Source organism: Populus euphratica, unplaced genomic scaffold, assembly GCF_000495115.2.
Source record: "Populus euphratica unplaced genomic scaffold, PopEup_1.0 scaffold69.1, whole genome shotgun sequence".
In the NCBI taxonomy this organism is placed as follows: domain Eukaryota; kingdom Viridiplantae; phylum Streptophyta; class Magnoliopsida; order Malpighiales; family Salicaceae; genus Populus; species Populus euphratica.
Window position 1 is genome coordinate 261226 of NW_011499947.1, and position 25757 is coordinate 286982.

Sequence of the window (25757 nt, forward strand, 5' to 3'; positions counted from 1 at the left end):
CAGGAATGGTAGGGTGTTGTTCGGGGTATCCTAGTGATGTAAAGCAAGCGGAGCTCAGGTGGGCTGAGAAGGGGCCGAGAAGGGCAGGGGAGAGAGCATTCGGCCAAGGCAACATGACCTCAAGATCAAGAAATGCTGTGACTCCTCCAAGGCCCTCCAATAAGGCAGGTGTTAGCATGAGTCAAGATCTTCCTTCTTTTGTTAGAAGCTCACCTTATTCTCCTTACAGTACTCCCAAACATCACCAGCTGCCCTTGTAGGAAGGTCCCTTAATGAATCGGGATGCTTTATGTTTGTTTGTTCTTGTACTTGATCATTTGTTTTTATTTGCTAATACTCTGTGGTTTAATTAAATGTGGGATGATTTTTCTATAAAATAAACACTATAAGCATTTATATAGTCCATATGTAATATAGTGTTTTTATGTTCAGAATTTTTGTGTATTTTGTATTAGAACCAATAACAAAAAAGTTTGGAAACATTTCAAACCTATTTGAATTAAAATTCAGAAGTCAAAAGCCATGAAATAAGAGTTTTTGAATAAATATGCTATATATAATAATATCATATTTAACACTTACAACAAAATCCACAAACAAAAAGATAATATTTGGTTATTATTTTGAAACAAAAGGAAAAAAAATAATAGAGAGATAACATGTTTCCTTGTCTTTTTTGTTTTTAAATGATATAAATCCACTATAAAATTGTATGTGCCTTTAACTCTCTCTCTCTCTCTATATATATATATATATATATTGTTATTTATCTCTTCTATTTTAGAACATTAATTAAACACAACCTTAAGCATAGAAAAGAAAATATATGTGTACATTAATGAAATAAAGTTTCCTGTTTGTCCTCCATTCTACAATAACAGAATGTTCCATGGAAGCAAGGCTTGACCCCCCCGCAGGAAATTTGGTGCCGGCAACCAACTCCTTTATCGAGTTTCGCCACCCGCATGTGTATTGTGCTCAGTTATCCGCCGGTTCCATTTTCCAGGATCGGTGTTCTCACATTTGGCTCGTCTACATCACAGTTATTTGCTGACTGATCAAGTGCTAATGTTTGTCGGCATAAGGGACATGATGAATGTAACAATAACCATTTGTCTATGCATATAACATGGAAACCATGGCTACAATTTGGTAGCACTCTTACCTTTTCGCCTTCCGAAAACTCTCCAAGGCATATTGTACAATCAGTGACCTGAATATTTAGTCCTGATTCATAAGTTACCACCGGAATCTGGCCCATTGCGCTTTTCATTAGTCCTGTATTAGCGGGCGCAGCTAGGCGTGAAGCAGCCTGCTGCGGAGTCTCAAAGCCAATTCTATAGCCACATCTTATAGCACATCGTGCAATGGACTTTATTCCAAGAGCACAAACGAATGCACATAACAAAGCTACTAAAACTATCACCATGTTGCTGTTTTCATCACTGTTGAGGATGTAATCACTTGAATTCCTGCATCCATGGCTATCAGGTCGCATCCCTGAATCCATTCCCAAGAGCAAGCGGTGCGGGCTGTATACTACTGAAGTTTGCATGGCTTGTTTTGATTAATTTGATCCGTCAGGTCGCAGCTTCCATTGAAGGATCATGCAGCATGAGAGGGTTCAATTTTGTGGAAAATATGTGCTCTAGCTATGGTAGATATTTTATTTTTTGGTTCAAGGTAACTATAACTATAGATATGGACCTAGCTAGCTAGGTATGTTGCATATATTCCATCCGGTAAAAGACTTCAAGAAAAGCATCAACTTGCTCAGAAGGATAAGAGAAAGCCTAGTAGTTATCCAAAATTGGGACCATAGAATGCTATAATACACCAAATTGATCAGAACTATGGTCCTCTCCTTCCCACATTCAATGCTTTGTGTGAAGATGGATAGCAGAGGAGTAGAGAGTTTGTCTTCCATAAGTGGTCACTGAAATACATGTGAAGAGATGTTTCAACGATAGATATTTTTGAGTTGGGGGTGTAAGTGGTTGTGGATACTTTAAGTTCACTAAAATTTTGGCCGTATTTCATATAAAGGATCATAGTATGATTCCATCGTGTAGTTGAAATTTTATTCTGAATAGGTCTCAAGGAACAAGAATGCTGAGTTGAATAATTAGTTAATTATTTAATTATAATAATATTATTTATTTATTTTTAGTCAAAGTAATTAATAATTTATATTTAATGTTTGAAAAGTCAAGGTGATTAATGACTAATACATGTAAAATATCATTTTCTATGGAGGTATGCACTTTCCAATACTTAAATAAATATTTTTTTTAGAGAGATAAAATACAAAAATATTTTTAAAAATATTTTTAAAATACATGTGCAATAAAAAATGAAAATCATGAATCTTTGTTTTGAAGGTTTCACAGTATATTTATAATTCATCAGTTTTATTTTTTTATAGAGAAAAAATACTATAGTATAATTTTGTTTTTATGATATTTTGAGTTATATTATGAGCTATATTGCACTCATTTAATCAAGTTAAAAGATAGAGAAATAATTGATTATAAAATAATTTTATATATTTAGTAGTCTTGGTAAAGTATGGATTTATTTAATTAAATTTATTTATTTAAAAATAATTCATTTATAATTTTATATAAAAATCTATAAAATTGATGGTATTAAACTTAATTATCTTTTAAATTTAGTTAGTATCACACCCAAAATATCTAGGTTACATATAATGTCAAACTCATCTATGTCTAGGTCCGGTAAACATCAAACTTAACGCATCTCTACCAAATTTTTTAATTTAATATATTTTTATAAAAATGTATAAATAAAATCGTCTTTCATCACATTCCTTCTCTTGAGGATGGGATGGGTTTCTAGACGTTATTAATTCTGCTTTAGCTTCATATCCTTTCAGAATCTATCTTCATATCCTTTTAGAATCCATCTTTTTTTCCATTAGGAACTATATATGATCTCTATTTTAGCTAATCGTTCCTACTTTAATTTTTGTATACTTGTGTTAGACTATAATAGATTCTAATTATTGTCATTTATCAGCTCTGGCAACTCTTAAAAAAAAAAAAAATTGAATCCTCATCAATAGCTAGCTTAATCATAGTTTTTAAATACAAGTTCGGAGTAAACGTGGAAGTGTTGAGTCATTCATTAGCAGCTGATCTAAATGAATTAAGTTTTTTTATTTATAAAAAGTAAAAATAACATTATTTTAAAAAAATTAATGGTTTTGATCTGGTCACAAACTAACCTAATTTTTTAAATGGATTATATATAATTAATTTGGTTAGGTTTAAAGTGTAAGTCATTTGGGTTATTATTCAACTCATTGCTTTAAATTAGTTTAAAAATAGTAAGTATAATTTTATTTTTGATAATTGTAGGTGTTTGGGTTAATTTATGTATATCTTAACTAATTTTTAAATTTTTAAAAAATAGCCACTAAATAAATCTTTAATAATCCTAAAATTTATCATATTTAAATTAATAATTTAAAAAAAATAAATTTAAAATCTAATTATTTAAGCTGCATCTAAGTATTACAATGAACATAATTGAAAATCGCATATATTTTAGTATTTTACTTGCCATTAATATCCCATACGTACTCAAATGATAACAATAGATTTTTTCACTTACCTGTTTTCCTTTGTCAAATCAAAATCAAAATAATTTCTTCTATCCATGTGATAAGTCTATAGAAGATGCGATGCATTGATGGAAAGAAAACGGGATTTTAATTTAGTTATTAAAATATTTTATTAATACAATGTCATATTTTATTTCTCTGTACAATAAAGTTTTTATTTAATATAAGCGTCGTTAAGATTTAATGATTCCCAAATAAATCACGACATATGGACCGGATATTGAAGATTTTATTGGCCAACTCTTAAATATTAATGCTGTTAACAAGCAAAAGATTATAATTAAATAAAAACTTATTGTATAGTAACATGATTTAATATTATATTGATCGAATTATGACATGAATGAGCTTTGGGTTTTTGTTATTTTTTGGCACATGGTTGTTTTTAAAATAAATAGTAATTTATAAATATTTGATTAAGATAAAAAATAATTTATTGTATAGTAATTCTATAGTAGATTATGTATAAAACATATAAAAAAACAACAAATTACTAATTTTTTACATAGATAAAAGTAAAATTATGCTATGCTATTCAATAAACAGTAAAACATGCTTTTATTATTCACTAAATAGTGCAGCAATTTTTATTATTTACTAAATAATGAAGGCTGATTTAATAAAGTATGGTTTTATGGTTTTTGTCAGATAAGGTCCAATATATATAATATATTGAACCTGATTTAATAAAAAATAAAAAAAATATTTTTATTTTTTTTTTATTATGTTTTATTCGATTGATTACATAATATTTGCAGAATTTAATCTTAATTTTAATTTTATTTCTAATTATATTTTATAAATTATGTTGTTGCACATTTAAAAAATTAAAAAAAATTATCAGATATATTTCAAATATGATGAAATTATACATAATTGAATGGAATAATAAAAATATTTTATATAAAATATTATTTATTAAATGATGTAATAAAAATAGTTAAATTTATAATATTTAAATTAAAATCTATCCTATTATATATATATATATATAATTTTATATCCTCAATTTTAAAAATATTTATTAAATTATTTTTATTTTTATTTTTACTTTAACTATAATTTTAACCAAATATATATTTTTTTAATTTAAACTTAAATAAAAATACTTTTTACAACCTAACTTTTTTCAAATATCCGAACTAATGTACATATAAAATGCATGCCCCATCGACAAATCAGTAAATTACCTTGAATAGCTGATCATGGAACCTGTGTTGTGTCTGGTTCAGAAAGTGTTAGACCCCGTAATTGACGGGATTTGACCCATCTGTGGCCCCTGCTTCGTTCAAGTTCCATCATTTTTATTTGTCATGTATCATAATAATTTATTTGTTCTTTTATTTTTAATATAAAAACATTACTTTAATATTTTTTAAAATAATTATTCTTTTAAGAAAGTATTTAAAAGATAAGTTACCGCGATTTTGAAATGCTTGTTCTTTGCCATCTCAAGTGTAATTATTTTAAAGTATTTAATTTGTTATCCATTCAAATTTAATTTTTATTCTTTTAATTTTTATTTTTTATTTAAAATAATTTATAAATTTAAAAATTATTTTCCAATTTCATTGCACTTTAGTTTTTTATTTTTCAAATTTTATCCTAATTATTTTGATTATTATTTTTATTTATTTGAGATATTTTTTAAATTAATTTTTTTATAATTTTATCATCCTTAAGTTTTTTTTCCTATAAAATTTTATCTTTATTTTTTTATTGTTATTTTCTTCACTTTAACAATTTTTTTAAAATTAATTTTTTTTTAATTTTATCCTTGAATATTAAATTAATTGAAAATTGATTTTTTTTATTATACTTAGATTTAGGATTTCATAGGTTATAAGTTTTAGATATTAACTCATGTTAAAAAGTTCACCTGATTTTTTTTAATTCATATTTTCTACTATGATCATTCATCATTTATTCAATTAAAGATTTGACTATATTATTTTTATTTTTTCTCTATATTTTTCAAAAAAATTGAAAATTATTCGAGTAATCTTAGTTCTTTTTTATTGTTGTTCTTTGTTGAATTTGCTTTGGTAATTTTTATAAATTAATAATTTTTATTTTATTTTTTTCAATGTTAGATTGATTGAGGACTAAATTTTTTGTCATTTCCATCCTTCAAGGTTTAAGTTTTTTTATATTGAGATTCATGATTTCTTTTAATTTTTTTCTGTTTATTTATTTTGGTCTCATTACTTAGAACATGAGTTTTTTTAGGTTAACTCATTTTTTTTAAAATCGTTTAAAAAAAATCAATATCTTTTTATGTTATATAATTCAATATTAAATTGTTTTAAAATTTAATTTTGTAATTTTTTTAATTTATTTTTTAGAATTTAATTTTGTAATTTTTGTAATTTATTTTTTACTGAATTATCTTATTCATATGATCTAGAATTGTAGAGTTTTATTGACTTGCATGGAGTATTTTTGTTTTTACATTTAAAAAATGCTTGTGATAATTTTTTTAATTATTTTTTTTAATCTTATTTGATTTGATTTGATTTGGATTGAATTTAATTTTTTTATTTCATTTTTACTAGCTTATTTTAATCTCATGCTTGATTTATATATTTTACATGTTAACTTATGCCAAGTTAGATCATTTTTCCTCCATTTGATTAGCTTAAATCCTAGCTTTGTTCTCTTTTGAGTGCGGCTCCTTTTTTATATATTTTTTTAGGTTTTTTATTGTTTTTTTATGTTTATAATGACCCATTAGTTGTTACTTTTCTTTTTATTTTTTTATTTAATTATATTTTTTTTTTCTTAGACAGGTCTATATTATAAATTGAGTTGTTGAGTAGTTTTTGCATTTTTTTTTTAAAAAACATGTTTGTATTGCTTGAGCTTATTTTTAAATTAATAAAAAAATTATTCTGATTTACAGTGTAATGTTGGTCTACAAATTTAGTTTATAAGGTTATTTGTTAATTAAACAGTCATGATAATTACAATTAATCTTATTTACTCCATCCTAGCAACAACATCACCGAATCATTAAAAAAAAAAACTCTTTAGATTACCTTTGATCATAGTGATAAAACCTAGCCAATTCATGATTTGGTTTAAGAAACAAGTAACAAATCAAGTGAGTTAACTGAATGACTTGAGATATTTTAATATAATATGATTTAATTTTTTAAAAAATTATTAAAACAATATTATTTTGATTTTTAAATAAAAATTAGATTTCACCTCAATTTTAACGAGGAAACCTCTATTTAATTCACCATGTTAATTGAATGTCATCAAGTCAACATCTTCCATATAAAAGATGATTGGAATTGTGTCTTGAATTAATAAATTATTTACTGTTTAATAATAATAACTTTAAATAAAATAATTTTTAGTTAAAATAGTTAAAGTACATAGTTGAAATATATTTAAAAAATAAAAAATAAAAAATTCAAAAGCTTCTCATTTTCTTTCTCTCCTTTTCTTCCTTTTCCACTTGTTAACAATGTCTTCTTCAATGAAAACTCAAGATCCACGTTAATCTAAAAAAAAAAACTCAAGATCCACCATCTAAATCACAAAAAAATAATAAAGCATGTAACCTTAGCTTTGACCCCAGTGATATAACGAGGCCTGGTTCATGACATCCTCCAAGATTTATGTTATACGGGTCCATTAAATTTATATGCATTAATTTAAGTTAATATTATTTTAAGATTTTTTTAAAAAATATTAAATCAATATTTTTTTGTTTTGTAAAGTTAAATTATATATTTTTTAAGTTTTTGATAATCCACCAGGTTAATCAGATAATTGCTAACCAATCCAGTATAAAACCCTGTCTTAACCATGTTTTAATGTAATGCATACCATGCCGGATGAGATTTAATAACACTAACTTTTGGACAAGCAGGAAGCACAGCACAGTAATAATTTTTATTACACAACAACGACAAAAAAGAAAGAAAGAAAGAAAAAACACCCAAAACCTTCTCATTTTCTTTCTTTCCTTTTCTCCCTGTTTTGCTTCTCAACAATGTCGTCTTCAATGGAAACTCAAGATCCACAATCTAAACCACCACAAAATTCAGATCCAACAAAACCCCACAACCCCAACCCCACAACACCACCTGCTTCTTCGATGCTCAACAACATTCGAGGTGGAGCCCTCCATAGGAGGGCACGTTCAGAGATGAGTTTTAGGTTACCAGAAGACATGACAATGATGATGATGGATATCCACCCATCAGATCAAATCAATGGTGGTAATGGTAATGGTAATGGTAATGGTGGAGGGGGGTCTTCAACAGGAAGCTTAGAAGAGATCGGATCAGAGGATGATTTGTTCTCAACCTACATTGATGTTGATAAGCTAACTGCGGGAAATAGTGGGAATGGAGCTGGAGGGGGGGTTCAGAATGATAATGATAATAATATGAATGGAGAGAAAGCTGGGGTTTCGGGTTCGGGTACTTCCAGGCCTAAGCATAGGCATAGTAATTCTGTTGATGGGAGTGTGTTTGGTGGAGGAGAGGTAATGGATGCTAAGAAAGCAATGCCGCCTGATAAGTTAGCTGAGCTTTGGACTATTGATCCTAAAAGAGCTAAAAGGTGTGAACTTTTTTGTTTTTTGATTTTGGGTTTTGCTTAAAATTTTATTCTTTTATGGGTTGTTGTAGGAAATTGGTGTGCATTTGCTTTAAATTTGAGATAGGTAATGTTTTTGGTTTTATGGTTTAATTTTTGTAGTTTTTTGGATGTGGAAGATGGGGAAAGTTAGTTAGTTGCTTGCTGGATTTAAAATTGGTTTCAGGGGTTAGATTCTGGGTTCTGCTTGGTCAATATTGTTTGTTTCATCTTGGGATCTATGATGATTCATGCTGTCACATAACTGTTAAGTTGTCTGTGTTTTGACCTGCTTGTTGAATTGTTGTATTTTTCGGGACTGGAGAGTCTTTTCTTCTTCTGACTGTTTATCAAATAATATGATGAATTTTATAGTCTTTCCGTTAAATGGATGCTTCAGTATATATTGAAGTCTACAAGGAAGTCAAGGAACCGGTTTATCTTCTCAGATAGATTTCGACTGGCTTGTTAGTTCGAGTATTTTTCTTCAATATATGCTTACTTGTAATTCACCAACCACTTTGGCATACTTGAGATTTAAAGTAATGGTGCATTATGCTTGGGATTTAGAAATGTTTAGTTTCAATAGTCTTCTTCAATTGAGGCTGACTTGTCATTCACCAACCACTTTGGCATACTTGACATTTAACTTTATGGTGGATTATGGTGGGATTTTAGAAATGTCGGTAACTGGTACTTATCAGGTGATTGGATTTATTATTTAACTTTTGTAGTTTTAAGGGCCTTTAGATGTTTAAAAGTATAATCACCCCAAATATATTTTTCATAGTTTTCTTTTGACAATGAATGCATGAACAAAGACAAGCAAAGACGTGGATAATTGATTTGCGAATTAGTTTTCTTCAAAAATTGGTGGCATCCCTTTTGCGTATGCTGACAACATAGTTGGTGTTCACAGGATACTTGCAAATAGGCAGTCTGCCGCCCGTTCTAAAGAGAGGAAAGCCCGATACATTCTGGAACTTGAACGCAAAGTTCAGACCCTCCAAACAGAAGCTACCACTCTTTCTGCACAACTAACTTTATTTCAGGTTTATGTTTGTTGGTTGTAATTTCAGCATGCATTTTTCTACCCTAGTTATATTTGTATAGTCTATTTATACCATTCCACTGCAAGGATGTCTCTCATTTTTGTGATCCATTTTTTGTTGGCTGGATGATTGTGTTAATGCCTAGATAAACAAATTGATCCACGGATGTTAACAAAAAACAAAAAAAATAAAAATAAAAATCATGTGAGTATGAAGAATGGTTATGATAATCAATGATCTAGTTATTGGGTGGTGATTCTCGTGAAATTTTGTAGCTAATAATCTGCTCACAACCCTCCTCTCTTAAGAGAGATCTTTCACAAGGCAAGCTAGTAGATGCAGAATGAAAGCAAGTAAAAATCTCTTGCGTTATCATTGAATTTTGTGTTCTTGTAATCAAGAACACCATTATCTTTTCTATCAATCTCATCTCATCATGTTACTTTATTGTCAGCCACTGTGCTTAGTCCATGTTATGTGCTCTACTACGAAAATCAGGATGATGATCCTGTTTCTCTTCTTTTTCTCGTATAGAGGGACACAACTGGTCTGAGCTCAGAAAACACAGAGCTTAAGCTTCGGTTGCAAGCAATGGAGCAACAGGCTCAGTTGCGTGATGGTGAGTGGCATGCCTGCTTTATGTTTATATCACCTGTGCACCTGATAAACACTCTTTGCTTTTTCCTAGTGATTTCTTCTTTAAAATTTGTTATTTGAGGCTATGACATCATATTTGGTTGAAATAGTGGTGGCTCTTATTTTGTTCTGTATTATTCTGTAGCTCTGAATGAAGCACTAAAGAAGGAGGTTGAGAGGCTCAGGATAGCCACCGGGGAAATGGTAAGCCCTTCCGAGTCATTCAACTTGGGAATGCACCAAATGCCCTTCACCCAGCCAAACTTTTTCCCACTTCCTCCACAGCCAGGATCTTCAGGTCACCCAAACATGCAATTACCATCATTTACTCGTACCCCACCTAGTATGTCCAGCCACCATCTACAGCAGGCAGATTCTCACAATCTCTCAGACTACGTGCAAAACGATCCTATCAGACAGTTACAGGGGCTTGATATCAGTAATAAAGGCTTAAATATTGTAAAGTCAGAAGGTCCCTCGCTTTCTGCAAGTGAAAATAGCTCCACATTTTGAGGCAAACTGGCTGCTGACTAGCTGACTTTTCCATGGTGTGCCTGTGTGCTAGATTGTTTATAGACTGACATCCAGTCACTTAGAGAAGGTTTCTATTTTGATTTCATTATTCATTCCATTCATGCTGTGGGGTCGATTCAAATTATTTATTCTTAGGGTTCTCCAGAAAGGGAAGCACCCAGGTTTTGATGCGATGTGTAAGAGTCCTTTGTTTAACATGGGATTTCGTGGTGATTAGGACTTGTTGGGATGAAAGGTCATTCCTGTTGGATGTCAACATATTATGGGATGTTATGTTGATGTTGTTCGATTCTTTGTAGACTGTCATATTACTCTTGAACCATTCCTGGATTGATTGAAATGGACTCCAATTCCTTCTCTCCCCCTCTCCCTAGCTGCTTTCTTTTCTGTCTAAAATGTTCTTTCCTCTTTCGCACTACGATGTTACGGACGACTCTATCAACTGCAGCCCCATCATTCTGTCAACAGGGGGTGGCATGCATTCAGGAAGTGAAAAAGCTGAAGCTCGAGAAGGATTGCCACCATTACAGCACAGATTTATGGCCTTGAAATATATATATATAGACACACACGCATATATAAAAGAACTGTCTGGTTTCTATATAAACTAGATCTTGCTGTGCCCTATGGCAGAAACATCAATCGCAACTTTTTATAGTAGTAAATAAATAAATAAATCATGTTAGAGAAGCTGTTGATTCCTAAACAACAAGAATATAATTTAAATGATTGATAAAAATATATAATTTAAATAATTGATAAAAATATAGTTTTATAAAAAAATTAATAAGATATTTTTTTTAAAAATATATAAAGATAATAACTTATATGATTGATCTAAATTATTCAATTGAATCTATCATCTAGTTAAGATATGATAATTTTATATAAAAAAATTAAAATAAATTATAAAATTTAATTTAGAATGAACAAATAAAAAAATAAAAAAATTAATCTGAAATCATAAGATTATAAAATTTTTATAAAAAGTAAATTAAAACAAATTATGAAACTTAATTTTTAAATAACTCAATATTGAAAGATAAAATTTAAAAAAAAAAACTTGAATCAATACGAGTTAACTCGCAAAACCCATGATTTAAGTCATAAGATCAAGATAATTTCATATAAAATAAGTAAAAAAAAAAAAACTCAATTAAATTTGGATTAACTTGCCAAATCTACTATCTAAGTTATGAGAATAGGATAATCCTCTATAAATAAAATAAAAATAAATTATAAAATTCAATTTTTAATAAATCTATTGCTAAATAATAAAATTAGAAAGTATTCAATATGAAAAAGGACATAATAAAATGATCGAAATCTATTTAAGTTAACTTTTAAAACTCGTAATTCAAGTTATAAGACAACAATAATTTTACAAAAAATAAATTAAAATAAATTATAAAACTTAATATATAATTAACCTGATAAAGAATAAAATTAAAAAAAATATCAATTAAAAAAAACTTCAATCAACCATGTTAATTCATTGAACTTGTAATACAAGTCATGATATTATAATAATTATATAGAAAACAAATCATAACAAATAATAAAATTTATTTTTTGATAATTAAATATTGAATGATAGAATTATTAAAAAAATATAAATTAAAAAACAAAAAAAATAACTATTGTGATGAATAATGTTTTGCAAGTTGTTATATATAACCACATCCCTTTTAGATCTTGTTAATTAATAATTAATTAATGGCATATTCCAAATACGAGGAAGGAAGAAAAACGAAGATTTAAGGAAATTTTGGATCTCGTCATGTTAACATATAGAGAGATTCCCAGCTTCTAACTTCCTAGCCTCCAGCAAAACATTGGATATTTAATTTATGGTATAGTAAATGATTAAGTAAAATATTTAATGAGAATTAAGCAGATAAATATGTTTTCAAAATTAGATTATAAAATTAAATGTTTGAAAAAGGAAAAACAAATTAAAAAATTAAAATAAAGAACAAATTCATCGAGAAGTAAGATGAAATTGTTAAATCGAATAAGTAGTCCTCATAAAATTGTATATTCAAACTCTATTATTTAAAATATGCTTATAACTTAATTATAAGTCTATGATTTAATTTAATTATAATCATGTTTCAATTCATAGAGAATGAGGATTTTTAAACCACGAGGACTAAATATCTAATTTATTTAAACTAAGAGGACCAAATTAAAAATTAATTACATCCTGCGACACAACCAATCATCCACAGGATTTCAGGAGATCCTGTTCTTATCAGTGCTGTGGATGAGACAAATTATAAAATTTAATTTTTAAATAACTCAATATTAAAAAATAAAATTAAAAAAAATAACTTGAATCAATATGAGTTAACTCGCAAAGCCCGTGACTTAAGTCATAAGATCAGAATAATCTCATATAAAGTAAACAAAAAAAAACTCAATTAAACTCGGGTTAATTTACTAAATCTACTATCTGAGTTATGAGAGTAGGATAATTCCCTATAAATAAAATCAAAATAAATTATAAAACTTAATTTTTAATAAATATATTATTGAATAATAAAATTAGAAAGTATTCAATCTAGAAAAGGACATAATAAAATGATCGAAGTTTATTTGAGTTAACTTTTAAAACTCGTAATTCAGGTTATAAGACAATAATAATTTTATAAAAAATAAATCAAAATAAATTATAAAATTTAATATATAATTAACCCGATAATGAATAAAATTAAAAAAATACCAATTAGAAAAAACTTCAATCAACCATATTAATTTATTGAACTTATAACACAAGTCCTAATATTATGATAGTTATATAGAAAACAAACCGTAACAAATAATAAAATTTAATTTTGATAATTAAATATTGAGTAATAGAATTATTAAAAAAATATAGATTAAAAACAAAAAAATAACTGTGTGTATGATGAATAATGTTTTGCAAGCTGTCATATATATCCACATCCCTTTTAGATTTTGTTAATTAATAATAATTAATGGCATATTCCAAATACGAGGAAGGAAGAAAAACGAAGATTTAAGGAAATTTTGGATCTTGTTATATTAACATATAGAGAGATCCCCAGCTTCTAACTTCCTAGCCTCCAGCAAAACATTGGATATTTAATTTATGGTATAGTAAATGATTAAGTAAAATATTTAATGAGAATTAAGCAGATAAATATGTTTTCAAAATTAGATTACAAAATTAAATGTTTGAAAAAGGAAAACAAATTAAAATAAAGAACAAATTCATCGAGAAGTAAGATGAAATTGTTAAATCGAATAAGTAGTCCTCATAAAATTGTATATTCAAACTCTATTATTTAAAATATGCTTATAACTTAATTATAAGTCTATGATTTAATTTAATTATAATCATGTTTCAATTCATAGAGAATGAGGATTTTTAAACCACGAGGACTAAATATCTAATTTATTTAAACTAAGAGGACCAAATTAAAAATTAATTACATCCTGCGACACAACCAATCATCCACAGGATTTCAGGAGATCCTGTTCTTATCAGTGCTGTGGATACCAAAAAGGACCGGAAAGAAAGAAGAAAACCCAACCAAACCATGAAGTTCCTTTGGTAATTATTCTTACATTTCTGGGCATAACTTTAAACTCCATTTCCCGCCCATTCCACCTCGAAGAAAACAAATGAAAAGAATTATTGTTATTATTATTTTTTTTAATTTGAAGCTCTCTCTGTAGCAAGTTCAAAACTCTCCGTCTTCAGAGAAACTCTCACGGTCCGGTCCGCTCCCTTCTTCTCTACAGTTCGTGCTCTTACGTTTCTCGAAAAATCACGAGTTTGTGCGATAGATTTCGGCAGTTCCCTTTTCTTACCGGGCTAGCCTTTATTTTGCAAAAACTGCGAATCTTTTTGTGCGTTTGGAGGTGATATTTGTTTTTCTAAGATTTGAAATGGGGAGCGAAGTGAAAAGTGAAGCCTCTGCTGATTCTCCTACTTCCGTTCTTGAAGACGAGGTATTATTATTTTTAGCCTTTTTTTTCTGTTTTAGATTTTATTTTTTTCTATTTAATTCTCGAAAAATAGTTTTTTTTTAATTGATCGATTTTTATTTTTGCAAAGTACGAGAAGAAAAAAACTGTAGAAGAAAAAAAAGTTTTTTTTTTTTAATGTTAAGCAGTCGAACAAAAGTAATTTTTTTTTGAAGATTTGATTAACAATATATTATTTATGTTTTTGTGTTTTTTCCCCCTTAAAATGAAGGAAAAATGCAATTTGAAAGTAGAAGAAGAAGTGTTTGCGGAAGCAAAAAATGGGGACGCGTCTCTTATATCAATATCTATGGCGGAGGAGGAAGAGAAGCTGTTGAAATGCAGGATCAAAGAAGAAGAGATAGAACAAGCGGCGGCGGAGGAAGCTCAGTTGGATGGAAGCCAGTTTAATAGATTGGACCAGCTTTTAACTCAAACTCAGCTCTATTCAGAGTTTCTGCTGGAAAAGATTGATCAAATCACTGCTGTATGTGTATATCTTCCAAATGCCTTTTTTTCCAATGAATTTTCTTTTATGTTCCTTTTTCGTTTTTGTTTTCTTGCTTTACGATTTAGATTGCATTACTAGAATGGAGCGGAGCAAGAGAGTGAACCTGCCGAGCAGAAAAAGAGAGGTCGTGGATCAAAAAGAAAAGCCGCTGCGCAATACAATTCTGTGAGTTTTTATCCTCTTGCTTTGCTTCATACGGATGTTAGTGTTTTGGATGTTATGTTAGAGATGACTGTTGTGGCCGGTAGATGTGCTGTGTTGTATAAGATTGAAAGTATAAGTTTGTTTTTTTGTGCTTTACTGGTTACAAATTTTCAATTATATATTTTACGATTGATTCTTAATTTAATAGAGCTGTTAATAGGAAAACATGTTTATGTAGGGATATTTAACGCACCTGCTAAAGAGGAATATAACTGTAAGATGAAAATGGGTAGATGTAAGAGAACTGACTGAGATGGGGACTGTTTTAATGATCTCAGTGGAGTTTTAGTCTTGACCTCTCAAATCTTCCTGTATTTAATTTTACGTGTTCTGCTATGAAAAGATGCCATTTTAAGATTGCCTTAGTGAATTCTGACATGCCTTGACCTACCTTTCTTCAGAGGAAAGCCAAGAGAGCAGTTACTGCAATGCTTACAAGATCAAAAGAAGTTGACAAGGTTGAGGATGCAAATTTGACTGAGGAAGAAAGAGCTGAGAAAGAGCAGAGAGAACTTGTACCTTTGCTAACTGGTGGGAGGTTGAAATCTTATCAGATTAAAGGCGTGAAATGGTTGATCTCTCTCTGGACAAATGGGCTCAATGGGATCCTTGCAGATCAAATGGGGCTTGGCAAGACTATCCAAACAATTGGTTTCCTAGCACATCTAAAAGGGAATGGTTTAAATGGACCCTATTTGGTTATTGCCCCTCTTTCCACTCTCTCAAATTGGGTGAATGAGATTTCAAGGTAAAAGTTTTAACTTGATTTTTTGTGTAAACTGTCCATCTTGATCTTTTAATCCACAGTTTTATTTTATTCTCCGTGAATTCCCCTGAATAGGTTTGCTCCTTCTATGGATGCAATTATCTACCACGGTAGCAAGAAACAGAGGGATGAGATAAGGAGGAAGCACATGCCCAGATCAATTGGCTTCAAATTCCCAATTATTGTTACTTCCTATGAGATTGCATTATGTGATGCAAAAAAGTATTTGAGGCATTACCCATGGAAGTATGTCGTGGTTGATGAGGTGAGTGTTTTAACAAGATAGCTTGTAGATTAGGTAGACACGTGGGAGAAGTACTCTTTTCTTCCAAGCAAACAACATTAGCCTAAGGGAAATCATATGGACAAAGTGACTGCTTTTGGTTATAAGGGCAAAGCTAAAAATGACACTATTGTTTTTAGTAGCGGTGTTCTGTGTGTTTGTATGCATTGTGGTCAACTGCTCTGGATTCAAGACTTCCAAATTACACATAAGATAACACTCAGGATAACAAGTGCCTGGAATTTAAAAGTGCTATGCTTTGTTGTTCATTCTTTTTTCCTTCTTGGTACAATTTTAGCTTTTCCGCTCGCTTTATACATTTTGTTGGGAACCTGAAATAAGCTCAGAGCCTTTTTTATGTGATGTTGCACTGCATTTTTATAAACTAGCAGATTTGCGGAAGATAACAGTTTTCCTCTGTTTTTGAATTTATGAAGTTTAGATTGGCTATACAGGCATGCAACCATGGCATCTTGGATCTTTCCGTTCCACAAAGCTCTAATCTTTTGAGCTAACAGATTAAACACTCACTATTCTGTCACTTTTTAGACTTCTTTATCTCACTCTGTTAAGAATTATTTAAATTGCAATTTGAAACCACATGCTTTATTCTATATAGTCAATGCTCGTGTTTGTTCATGGGCTCTGATATACCTTTGCTCTTGTTTGCTCTTTTTGTGCTTTAGACATTTTGAGCTGTCTTCTTTCATGTGCCAATACTTTAATTTCCCAAATTACTGATTTTTACTAACTATTCTAAATTGCAACCTTCTTACTTAAGGGGCACCGGTTGAAAAATTCAAAATGCAAACTGCTGAAGGAGTTGAAATACTTGCACATGGAAAATAAGCTCTTATTAACTGGCACACCTCTGCAAAACAATTTGGCTGAGCTTTGGTCACTGTTGAATTTCATTTTGCCCGATATTTTCCAATCCCATGAAGAATTTGAGTCATGGTCAGTATGCTGTCAATTTGAAAGTCGTGCCTGTATTTTGCAGTATAGACTTCAATCATGTAGTTATGGCTGCAAGCTTCACATGCAATTCACCTAAAATGAAGTCTTTTTCTTTCTCAGGTTTGATCTGTCAGGAAAGTGCAATAATGAAGCAATGAAGGAAGAAGTAGAAGAAAGGCGAAGGGCTCAGGTATGTATTTTAGCTAATGATGCAATTCTGCTTTTTTAAATGAAACATTTGAATAGCATGGTGTATATACTGGATTTTTAATCAACCTCAGGTTGTAACCAAACTCCATGCAATATTGCGTCCCTTTCTCCTACGGAGAATGAAAACTGATGTAGAGCAGATGCTTCCTCGGAAGAAAGAGATCATCTTATATGCTACCCTGACTGAGCATCAGAAGAAATTCCAGGAGCATTTAATCAATAAGACACTGGAGGACTATTTACGAGAGAAGCTGGATACAGGTATTAGTTTACTTTTTTCAATCAATTTGTTATTGATAAGACCTCAGCTTTAGAAATGAAGAAAAGAGGTTTTATTTGCTGTGATTATTTGGTATTCTGTTTTGGCTGACTGTGCTTTGGAAGCAGCACTGTTTTTGAGCATTGGGACTGCTAGCTATCAAAGTATGACAGCTCTAAGTGAGAATTTCAGAATATTAGCTGTTTATTGAGTAGCTCATGCAGTTTGATGACACTGGAAAATGGTGAATCTAGAAGCAAAATACTGATTTTACGTAAAAAAACATGTCTGCTTTTGAGTCATAGTTTTATTTAATTCTCCCTATTATAAGTTGTTGGTTCTTTGACTTAATTTTGGCTGTGATTTTTCCTATGGTTTGTGAATCGTGAAGCACAGGTTCATGAATGTACATGTTATAATTATTCTTTTCTTTGTGGGCTGAAGCTTGATCTATCATATGGATATGCTATTTGTTTGCTTGTTTTTTATTTATATCTTTTTTAGATTATTCTACCTGATAGCAAACTGCAGTCATTTATTCTTTTGCCATGCATCTTGACCTGCATTGTCAGCAAGCACTGGCCCAATAGAATAGATAGCCATGCTACATATTTTCCTGTATTGACTTCTGGTTTTTTAAATTCCAGGACGTGGCATGAAAGGAAGGCTTAATAATTTGATGATTCAACTTCGGAAAAATTGCTACCACCCGGATCTCTTAGAGTCTGCCTTTGATGGCTCATGCATGTGCTTTTCAACTTGTTTAATTATTATATGGTGAATTTCTGTTGCCAGATTCACTAATGCCTTCGATGTTCTTGACAGATTTCTATCCACCAATTGAACAGATAGTTGGGAAGTGTGGCAAATTCCAATTGCTGGAGAGATTGTTGAATCGTTTGTTTGCACTCCAGCACAAAGTATGATGTGCAAGTTTCTAAACATTCTAGTTTATTGTAAACCATGCATACTCTAATCTTCTTCTGGCTTTTTAAACAGATTCTGATCTTCTCCCAGTGGACTAAAATTTTGGATATAATGGACTATTATTTTAGTGAGAAAGGATTTAAAGTTTGTAGAATTGATGGCTCTGTGAGGTTGGATGAAAGGAAGAAACAGGTTAGTTACACCTTGCATTTTTTTTTTTTTAACTTGAAGGTTTGGACATTTAATATTAATGTTAATTTGCAGCTTTTGGGTTTAGACATCTAAGAAAAGCTTGCTTGCCATAGATGAATATTACGAAGTTTCAAATTTTGGATTCTGCAACTGTCTTGGTCGATTAGTACTTTTAGGCTAACCATACATGATTTATCACTTATTTTGGTGTCTTTGCTTTCATCAAAGCATCTCTGCATGTCTTGATTATGCACTTTGAAAGCTTCTTTCAAGCTCTCGGTGACACAATTTACTTGTCAACTTCACTGCCTGTCTTCAGTAATTTGCTAAAGTTTATTCTCATCACTTTGTTTCGTGTCCGGTCAGCATCTTCTAGCATGTAGTGGCATCTGCTAGTATTTGAGTATTAAATTGTTTTATTATTCCAGGCTTGAAAGCATTTGTTCATGGGGAAATGATCCTGAAAGTTGATGTGTGCTACTAGTATTGAATGGCATCTGCTAATACCTGAAAGGATTAAATTGCATAATTATTCTTGGCTTAAAAGAGTTTGTTTGTGTTGAACAGATTGAGGAATTCAATGACGAGAACAGTCAGTATAGGATTTTTCTTCTTAGCACAAGAGCTGGTGGATTGGGTATCAACCTCACTTCAGCTGATACCTGTATCCTGTATGACAGTGACTGGGTATTTTCTTGATCCTGTGTCCCATGTTCCACCCTTGGTATGCTAAAAACTCTTGATTTTTGTAATATTACATGGATTTTTACTTTTTTTATCCCAGAACCCTCAAATGGATCTGCAAGCCATGGATAGATGTCACCGAATTGGGCAAACCAAGCCTGTTCATGTTTACAGGCTTGCAACAGCTCAGTCTGTTGAGGTAACGAACGATGGTCATTGTTTTTGTATAGTGCTTTTGTTTGGTTGTCAGGTAATTGACAAATTGTATGCTTACAGGGTCGTATTTTGAAAAGAGCTTTTAGTAAGTTGAAGCTTGAGCATGTGGTCATCGGAAAAGGACAGTTTCATCAAGAGCGAACCAAGTCTACCGGCACAGATCTCATGGAGGTTTGTTTTATATGCTTTGTTTCTTACACCTCTTCTATTATTTAACCATTAGTGGTAGCAATGGTATGTATCTTTCATGGTTCATTGAAATTCAGTAAGGGTTTGCTCCCTGGCTAGACTTAAAGGTAGATTTTATTTCTTCAACCTCATTTCTTTTTCTATTTTTGAACATACCCTTTTAATTAGTGTCAAATGGTGAAAAAATGACAATTGGCAATCAGATGGCTGTCAATTAGATGACACATTGCAGCACGTGATGTAACACTGAAAGGTTTCTGTTCCAAATGAAAAACAAACAGTGAAATTCTCATTTTGATTTATTGCTAACTGAGCACCTGCAGTTGGCTATGCTAGGATTGGATGCGACTTGATTATGACCAGCAACTTGTTTCCTTTTCTTTTGTGCTTTTGTTGATGAATTTTTCAATTGGATTAACCTTTCAGGAGGAGGATATTCTGGCCCTGCTTCGGGATGAAGAAACAGCAGAAGACAAGCTGATACAGACAGATATCAGCGATGAAGATTTAGAGAGGGTGTTGGATCGCAGTGATTTGGTCGTAGGCTCATCATCAGATGACATAGAAAACATGGCTGCTACTGTTTCAATTCCTCTGAAAGGGCCTGGTTGGGAGGTGGTTGTACCGACTGCCAGTGGAGGTGTGCTATCTACCCTTAATAGTTAGAAGTTTGTTCGCCACATCCACAGATGGTGTTTTTGCGGTTGCGGACCTGGCCTGACCACTGAATGTCTGCGTTTTTGGGGAGGGGTGGCCTCAGACGGAGGATGTGGATCCTGAATGCCTTACTTTTTTGCGAGCAGAGTGTTGCTGTTAGTCGGATGCTTCATGATTTTGGTAACAATAGAATAGAGAGAGGCCCTTTTTTGGTAAATGACTAATTATGTATTTTTCATGTTCTGAATCAATTTTAGAGACAAAATGTAGAATTGACTCGAAATGATGTTATTTTAAGGAGCATTTCCAAAGATCAATTGACTTTAACTTTGATAACTTTTGTTTGTATGATTGGTACAAATGCTAGGGTTTTTATTTATTTTTTAATTCAATAGCAAGTTTAAATACTTTGCTTTGATATATGAACTTGCATGCAATGTAATTTAGGTATCATACTCTTTTTTAGTAGTTTAACAAATTAAATTTAAACTAAATAATTGCAATCTATAAAATTATTGACAATGTATCATATTCTTGGATAATTAGAAGCTATCAACTGTATATATGCCTTAGCAAACTCAGTAGATTTATATTTAAGGTATATCTTGAATAATAAATTACATTGTATTAGTTGCTTGAAAGTACTAGATATATTGATGCAAATAGAATATTTAATCTGAAGGATTCAAAATTTATTAGTGAATGTATTTTCACACTTAATGGGGTAGTAGAGTCTTAAAAATTCTCTAAGTAAATATCTATCACAAGATAAAAGATTAAATTATTTTTATTGCTTTTATAAAGATGAAGAGAAAGTTGATGACTTCGAAATTCTTTTAAATTTTTTTAGATGATATTTTTTGTTGGCCTAAGATTATGCTAATAATTTGTGCCTATTGCAACAATTAATCATCTATTAGAAGAGTACAATGTAGCATATATTATGGTAACTCTAAAGGTATATGTAATAGATGTAATAATATTAAATACTTATTTACAAACATAATTTTTTCATTGACTATATAAAATAAAAAAAATATATTATAAATCTATATACTAAATATTTAACGAGAATCAAGTATAATGAATTTAAAGCTTTTAAATATGAAAATTTTTAATGATGATAATTAGAGATATCAAAATTTAGATTTAAAGAGAAAAGTAAATTATGCAACATTCTTAGTAGCATACAAAAATAATTATTTTCTTCCTATTTCTATGATAAAAGGGTGCTACTTGCAATACAATAAGTGACTCATGATACTAATGATTTTTATATCGATACTAATGATTTTTATATCTTGTAGGAGTATAATAAAATATTTTTAATAAAAAAATTGTTCGAGTATAATAAAATATTTTTAATAAAAAAATATTTATATAAGTAAGAAATATAGTTGTTTATTTAAGAATTATAAAATGCTTAATTATTTAAAGCATTAATGAAACCAAAATTCCAAAATTGTTAAGGGCCAAAATAAACCCTACCATGAGAACGGAAGAAAAAAATTAGATAAAAAATTATATGAGTATAATTATTTTGATTTACATAAAAAATTAAATAATTTAAGATATTTTTTTAGTAATTAACTGAGTAAATATAATATTATTCCACTGAGAATGGTTTAAAGTTGAAAGCTATTTATTTATTTTGATGTAGTGTTTATATACAAATCTTCAAGTTTTTGTATACTAGGTAGACAATTTCCAATAATATGGGAGATTGTTAGACAATTTATCTCAAAGAAATTAATCTTAAAGAATCTATATTTAACATGCTTTATCAACCCAAAACCCTCAATCTACAATATTTTCTTGTAACTTAGATAGTTAGAAGTTGAAGAATTAAAATCAGGATTTTTGGGTATTTAAACATTTAGAAGGGAGAAGCCTTAGCCTAAGTAGAATTTAGATTTAAGACATACGCAAATGCTTGCTCAATTCAACAAGGCACAACACAAGCTCAGACCCGAGTCTCGGGTTCTAGGTCTAAACCTGAGCTTGAGGGTTTGAGTTTGAGTTTATATTTGCTGTAAAATAATTATAGACATATAAAGATCTTTCTTTCAACTTATGAAATAAACAATTTGATGATTAACCATTCACTTCCTAAACAATTTATTTTTAAAGAAAAAATATCTAGTTTTTAATATATCTTTAAGAAAATCCCAAACTAGTAAATTATTTGTGAGAAAATCATTTGCATCAGAAGCATTTCAATTTTAAGGAAAAATGGTTAAATCCTTGACGATGATATTTTTCCTTTATTTCTTTATATATCTTTAACAAGTAAGTACATTATATTTAAGTTAGTTTTAGTTTAATACTTTATGTTTTAAGTTTAATACCTTGATTTGCATGCTTAGAGAAATTCTTTTAATTCAATTTCAAATTTAAGTATTTTGCATTGATATATGAACTTGTATATAATATAATTTAGCTATCAAACTTCTTGGCTCATTTATATTCTAGGAATATCCTATTTGAATTTCATCCAATTTTCAGTGAAAAATATGTTTTGAATCCTAATACTAAAAAATGTATGACTTTTTATAGCCCTAGAAACCGATCTATACACCTAAAACAAAAAATTGAATTTCTTTTATTCTATTTCTCAAGAAATTGGGTTACTAGAGTATGTCAAAACACTAACTTGCACAATAATATTTTAATCAGTGAAATCTCATGTTCCATTGAAAACTTGAGAAACTTATCTTGGCTTTAGCATTAGGACAATCAACTCTCTGGTCCATTCCCCCTTCTTTTGCAAGCATGACAATGCTCACTATATTTCATGTAAATCAAAATAATTTATATGGATATATTCCTTTGGAAAAAGGACAACTTAAATCTCATTGGTCCATTGTCCCTAGAGATGAAAATCTCACCCATTTGATGTTTTTGACTTTGTCTCAAAATGAATTCACGGGTCATTTGCCAAAACAGTTATGCGATAGAGGAGTATTGAGAATCTTTACTGCTGGCCTCAACTATTTCTCAGGTTCCATACCGAAAAGCTTGAAAAATTGTACTAGTTTATACCGACTAGGACTTGATGGAATCCGTTGAGAATAATCGGAAGGTTTAACCTGTTGGTTAGCTAAGGTTTAACATGTTGGTTAGCTAACCTTTTCTATGTATATATGTAGAGCAATATATAATAGTAATGGTGAGGTTACAACACATGAATATGACTATAATATTTCCTATATAGTATATTAATATGTCCCCTTAAACTAAAGGTGGAGAATCAACTTGAAGCTTGAACCGAAAAGCAGTAAACAAAAGCAGTAGGAAGCGACTTAGTAAAAGTATCAGCAAGTTGATCGTGAAAGGGGATAAAACAAATTTGAATCTCTTTCTTCGCAACCCTATCTTGTACAAAATGATAGTCAACCTCAACGTGTTTAGTGCGAGCATGAAAGATAGGATTTGCAAATAAGTAAGTAGCACCTAGATTATCGCACCAAAGGGTAGGAGTAGAGGTAAAGAGAATCTGCAGATCTTGCAATAAATACTAAAGCCAGATAACCTTAGTAGTGCCATCAGCCAAAGGCTTTATACTCAGCCTCGGTGGAGGAGCGAGCAACTATTCGTTGCTTGCTAGATTTTCAAGAGATAGGAGTCTGACAAAAAAAGATGAGATAACCACTTGTGGACTTGTGATAATCAGTACTACCTGCCCAATCCGCATATGTAAAACCATGGAGAGGAAAGGAGGATCTGCGAGTGATATGTAAACCATAGGTGGCCATACCGCGTAGATAACGCAAAATGCGTTTAATACAACCCCAATGAGAATTTGTAGGAGCATGCATAAACTGACAGACTCTGTTAACAGTAAAGCAGATATATAGTCTCATAAAGGTGAGATATTGGAGGGCACCCATAATTTGATGAAACTGTGTAGGGTAAGAAAATAGAGGATTTGGCAGTATGATGACTTTAGGGGTAGAGATAGGAGTATCAACCGGTTTACAAGAAGTCATACCCTCTTGAGTGAGAATGTCAAGAATATATTTATGCTGGCGTAACATCAGACCTATAGTAGTGGGTCGAACCTCAATTCCTAAAAAATAATGAACGACACCTAAGTCACGAAGCTTGAACTCTAACTCAGTAATTGGATTAGGCAATGAAGCACAATAGAGTTGCTACCCGTAAACAGAATGTCATCAACATAAACTAAAAGATAAAAAAATATCAGCACCAATTGACAAGATAAATAAAGAGGTGTCAACCTTAAAAGCAGTAAAGCCAATAGAAATTAGAAAATCACTCAAACGAGTGTACCATACCCGTGAGCTTGTTTTAAGCCATATAAAGACTTATGCAGTCAGCACACATGAGAGGGAAGATCAGAGTCAACAAAACCTGAAGTTTGTTCCATGTAGACCTCTTCGGTAAAAACACAATTGAGGAAGGCATTATGAATATTAAGCTGATGAATCTTCTAATTAAGCGAGACCGCAATGGAAAAATAATTTGACTGTCGCATGCTTCTAATTAAGCGAGACTGCAATGGAAAAATAATTTGACTGTCGCATGCTTAACAATTGGACTGAAGGTTTTAAAATAATCAATGCCTTCTTATTGAGTAAAACCTCGAGCCATCAAGTGTGCCTTATACCGTTCAACACTGCCATCCACACGACGTTTGATTTTGTACACCTATTAACAATCGATAACATTCATCAAATGATGAAAAGGAATCAAGGACTAGGTGTGATTAGAGTGTAATGCCTGAATTTTATCATGTATTGCATAATTCCATGCTTCATACCTGTCAGCATTAGAGAATGTGAGGGGCTCATAAGCAGGAGAAGACAATACCCCATAGTTAGGTGGAACAGAGGCTGCGATAGACGCTATTAGAAGAGTAGTCTTTAGCAGCCGCAGATGAAGAACCATCGGATGCTGATGAGTAGCAAATCGAGGGTAGAAGGATCTGAATTGGGGAGCTGCTGAAGAGGATAAGAGGAGAGATCAACACAAAGTTGCAGACTTGGAGAAGTAGAGGAAGGACCAGAGCTCACATCAGTAGAGTCAAGAGAGTTGGTTGCAAAATCAGATGTGGTTGCAGTAACAGACCTTGAAAAACACGACCCTGAAGGAGGCGAATCTGTTCTTGCAAAATGATCATTAGAGAAATATGCAGATGGTGATAGAGGGGTAGGGTTGGGTGGTGGTGGTATGGTGGTTGACAGGGGTGGGGGATGGTAAGGCTATTTGGGTGGTGCTA

The 25757-nt window shown here is 30.9% G+C and overlaps 3 protein-coding genes across 5 annotated transcripts; 2 read left to right on the top strand and 1 right to left on the bottom strand.

Annotated features, from left to right (window-relative positions):
• Positions 1–778: 778 nt before the first annotated feature.
• On the bottom strand, positions 779–1894 carry LOC105137662 (RING-H2 finger protein ATL74-like). Its single transcript, XM_011043484.1, has one exon. The coding sequence runs from the start codon at positions 1553–1555 to the stop codon at positions 983–985; it is 573 nt and encodes a 190-aa protein (XP_011041786.1). The 5' UTR covers positions 1556–1894; the 3' UTR covers positions 779–982.
• Positions 1895–7575: 5681 nt separating this feature from the next.
• LOC105137664 (transcription factor RF2b-like) lies at positions 7576–10823 on the top strand. Its single transcript, XM_011043485.1, has 4 exons — positions 7576–8227; positions 9162–9294; positions 9829–9913; positions 10076–10823. The coding sequence occupies exons 1-4, from the start codon at positions 7653–7655 to the stop codon at positions 10441–10443; spliced, it is 1161 nt and encodes a 386-aa protein (XP_011041787.1). The 5' UTR covers positions 7576–7652; the 3' UTR covers positions 10444–10823.
• Positions 10824–13988: 3165 nt separating this feature from the next.
• On the top strand, positions 13989–20861 carry LOC105137665 (ATP-dependent DNA helicase DDM1-like). Of its 3 annotated transcripts, none has more exons than XM_011043486.1 (15): positions 13989–14445; positions 14693–14947; positions 15050–15136; positions 15577–15923; positions 16017–16206; positions 17006–17181; positions 17302–17371; positions 17463–17652; positions 18298–18393; positions 18476–18570; positions 18650–18769; positions 19337–19456; positions 19554–19652; positions 19730–19840; positions 20285–20861. In XM_011043486.1, exons 1-15 carry the CDS (start codon positions 14383–14385, stop codon positions 20522–20524), a joined length of 2259 nt encoding a protein of 752 aa, XP_011041788.1. In that variant the 5' UTR covers positions 13989–14382; the 3' UTR covers positions 20525–20861. The 3 variants fall into 3 exon arrangements, with proteins under 3 accessions (XP_011041788.1, XP_011041789.1, XP_011041790.1); XM_011043487.1 differs by having other exon boundaries at positions 20288–20861; XM_011043488.1 differs by lacking the exon at positions 13989–14445 and having other exon boundaries at positions 14860–14947; positions 15037–15136.
• Positions 20862–25757: the final 4896 nt, after the last annotated feature.

Coding starts and splice junctions, on each gene's coding strand:
- LOC105137662 (XM_011043484.1), bottom strand. CDS start 1,555: ATGCAAACTTCAGTAGTATACAGCCCGCACCGCTTGCTCTTGGGAATG.
- LOC105137664 (XM_011043485.1), top strand. CDS start 7,653: ATGTCGTCTTCAATGGAAACTCAAGATCCACAATCTAAACCACCACAA. Junction 8,228..9,161: donor GATCCTAAAAGAGCTAAAAG/GTGTGAACTTTT, acceptor TGGTGTTCACAG/GATACTTGCAAATAGGCAGT. Junction 9,914..10,075: donor ACAGGCTCAGTTGCGTGATG/GTGAGTGGCATG, acceptor ATTATTCTGTAG/CTCTGAATGAAGCACTAAAG.
- LOC105137665 (XM_011043486.1), top strand. CDS start 14,383: ATGGGGAGCGAAGTGAAAAGTGAAGCCTCTGCTGATTCTCCTACTTCC. Junction 16,207..17,005: donor AGTATGTCGTGGTTGATGAG/GTGAGTGTTTTA, acceptor TTCTTACTTAAG/GGGCACCGGTTGAAAAATTC. Junction 18,394..18,475: donor GTCTGCCTTTGATGGCTCAT/GCATGTGCTTTT, acceptor TGTTCTTGACAG/ATTTCTATCCACCAATTGAA.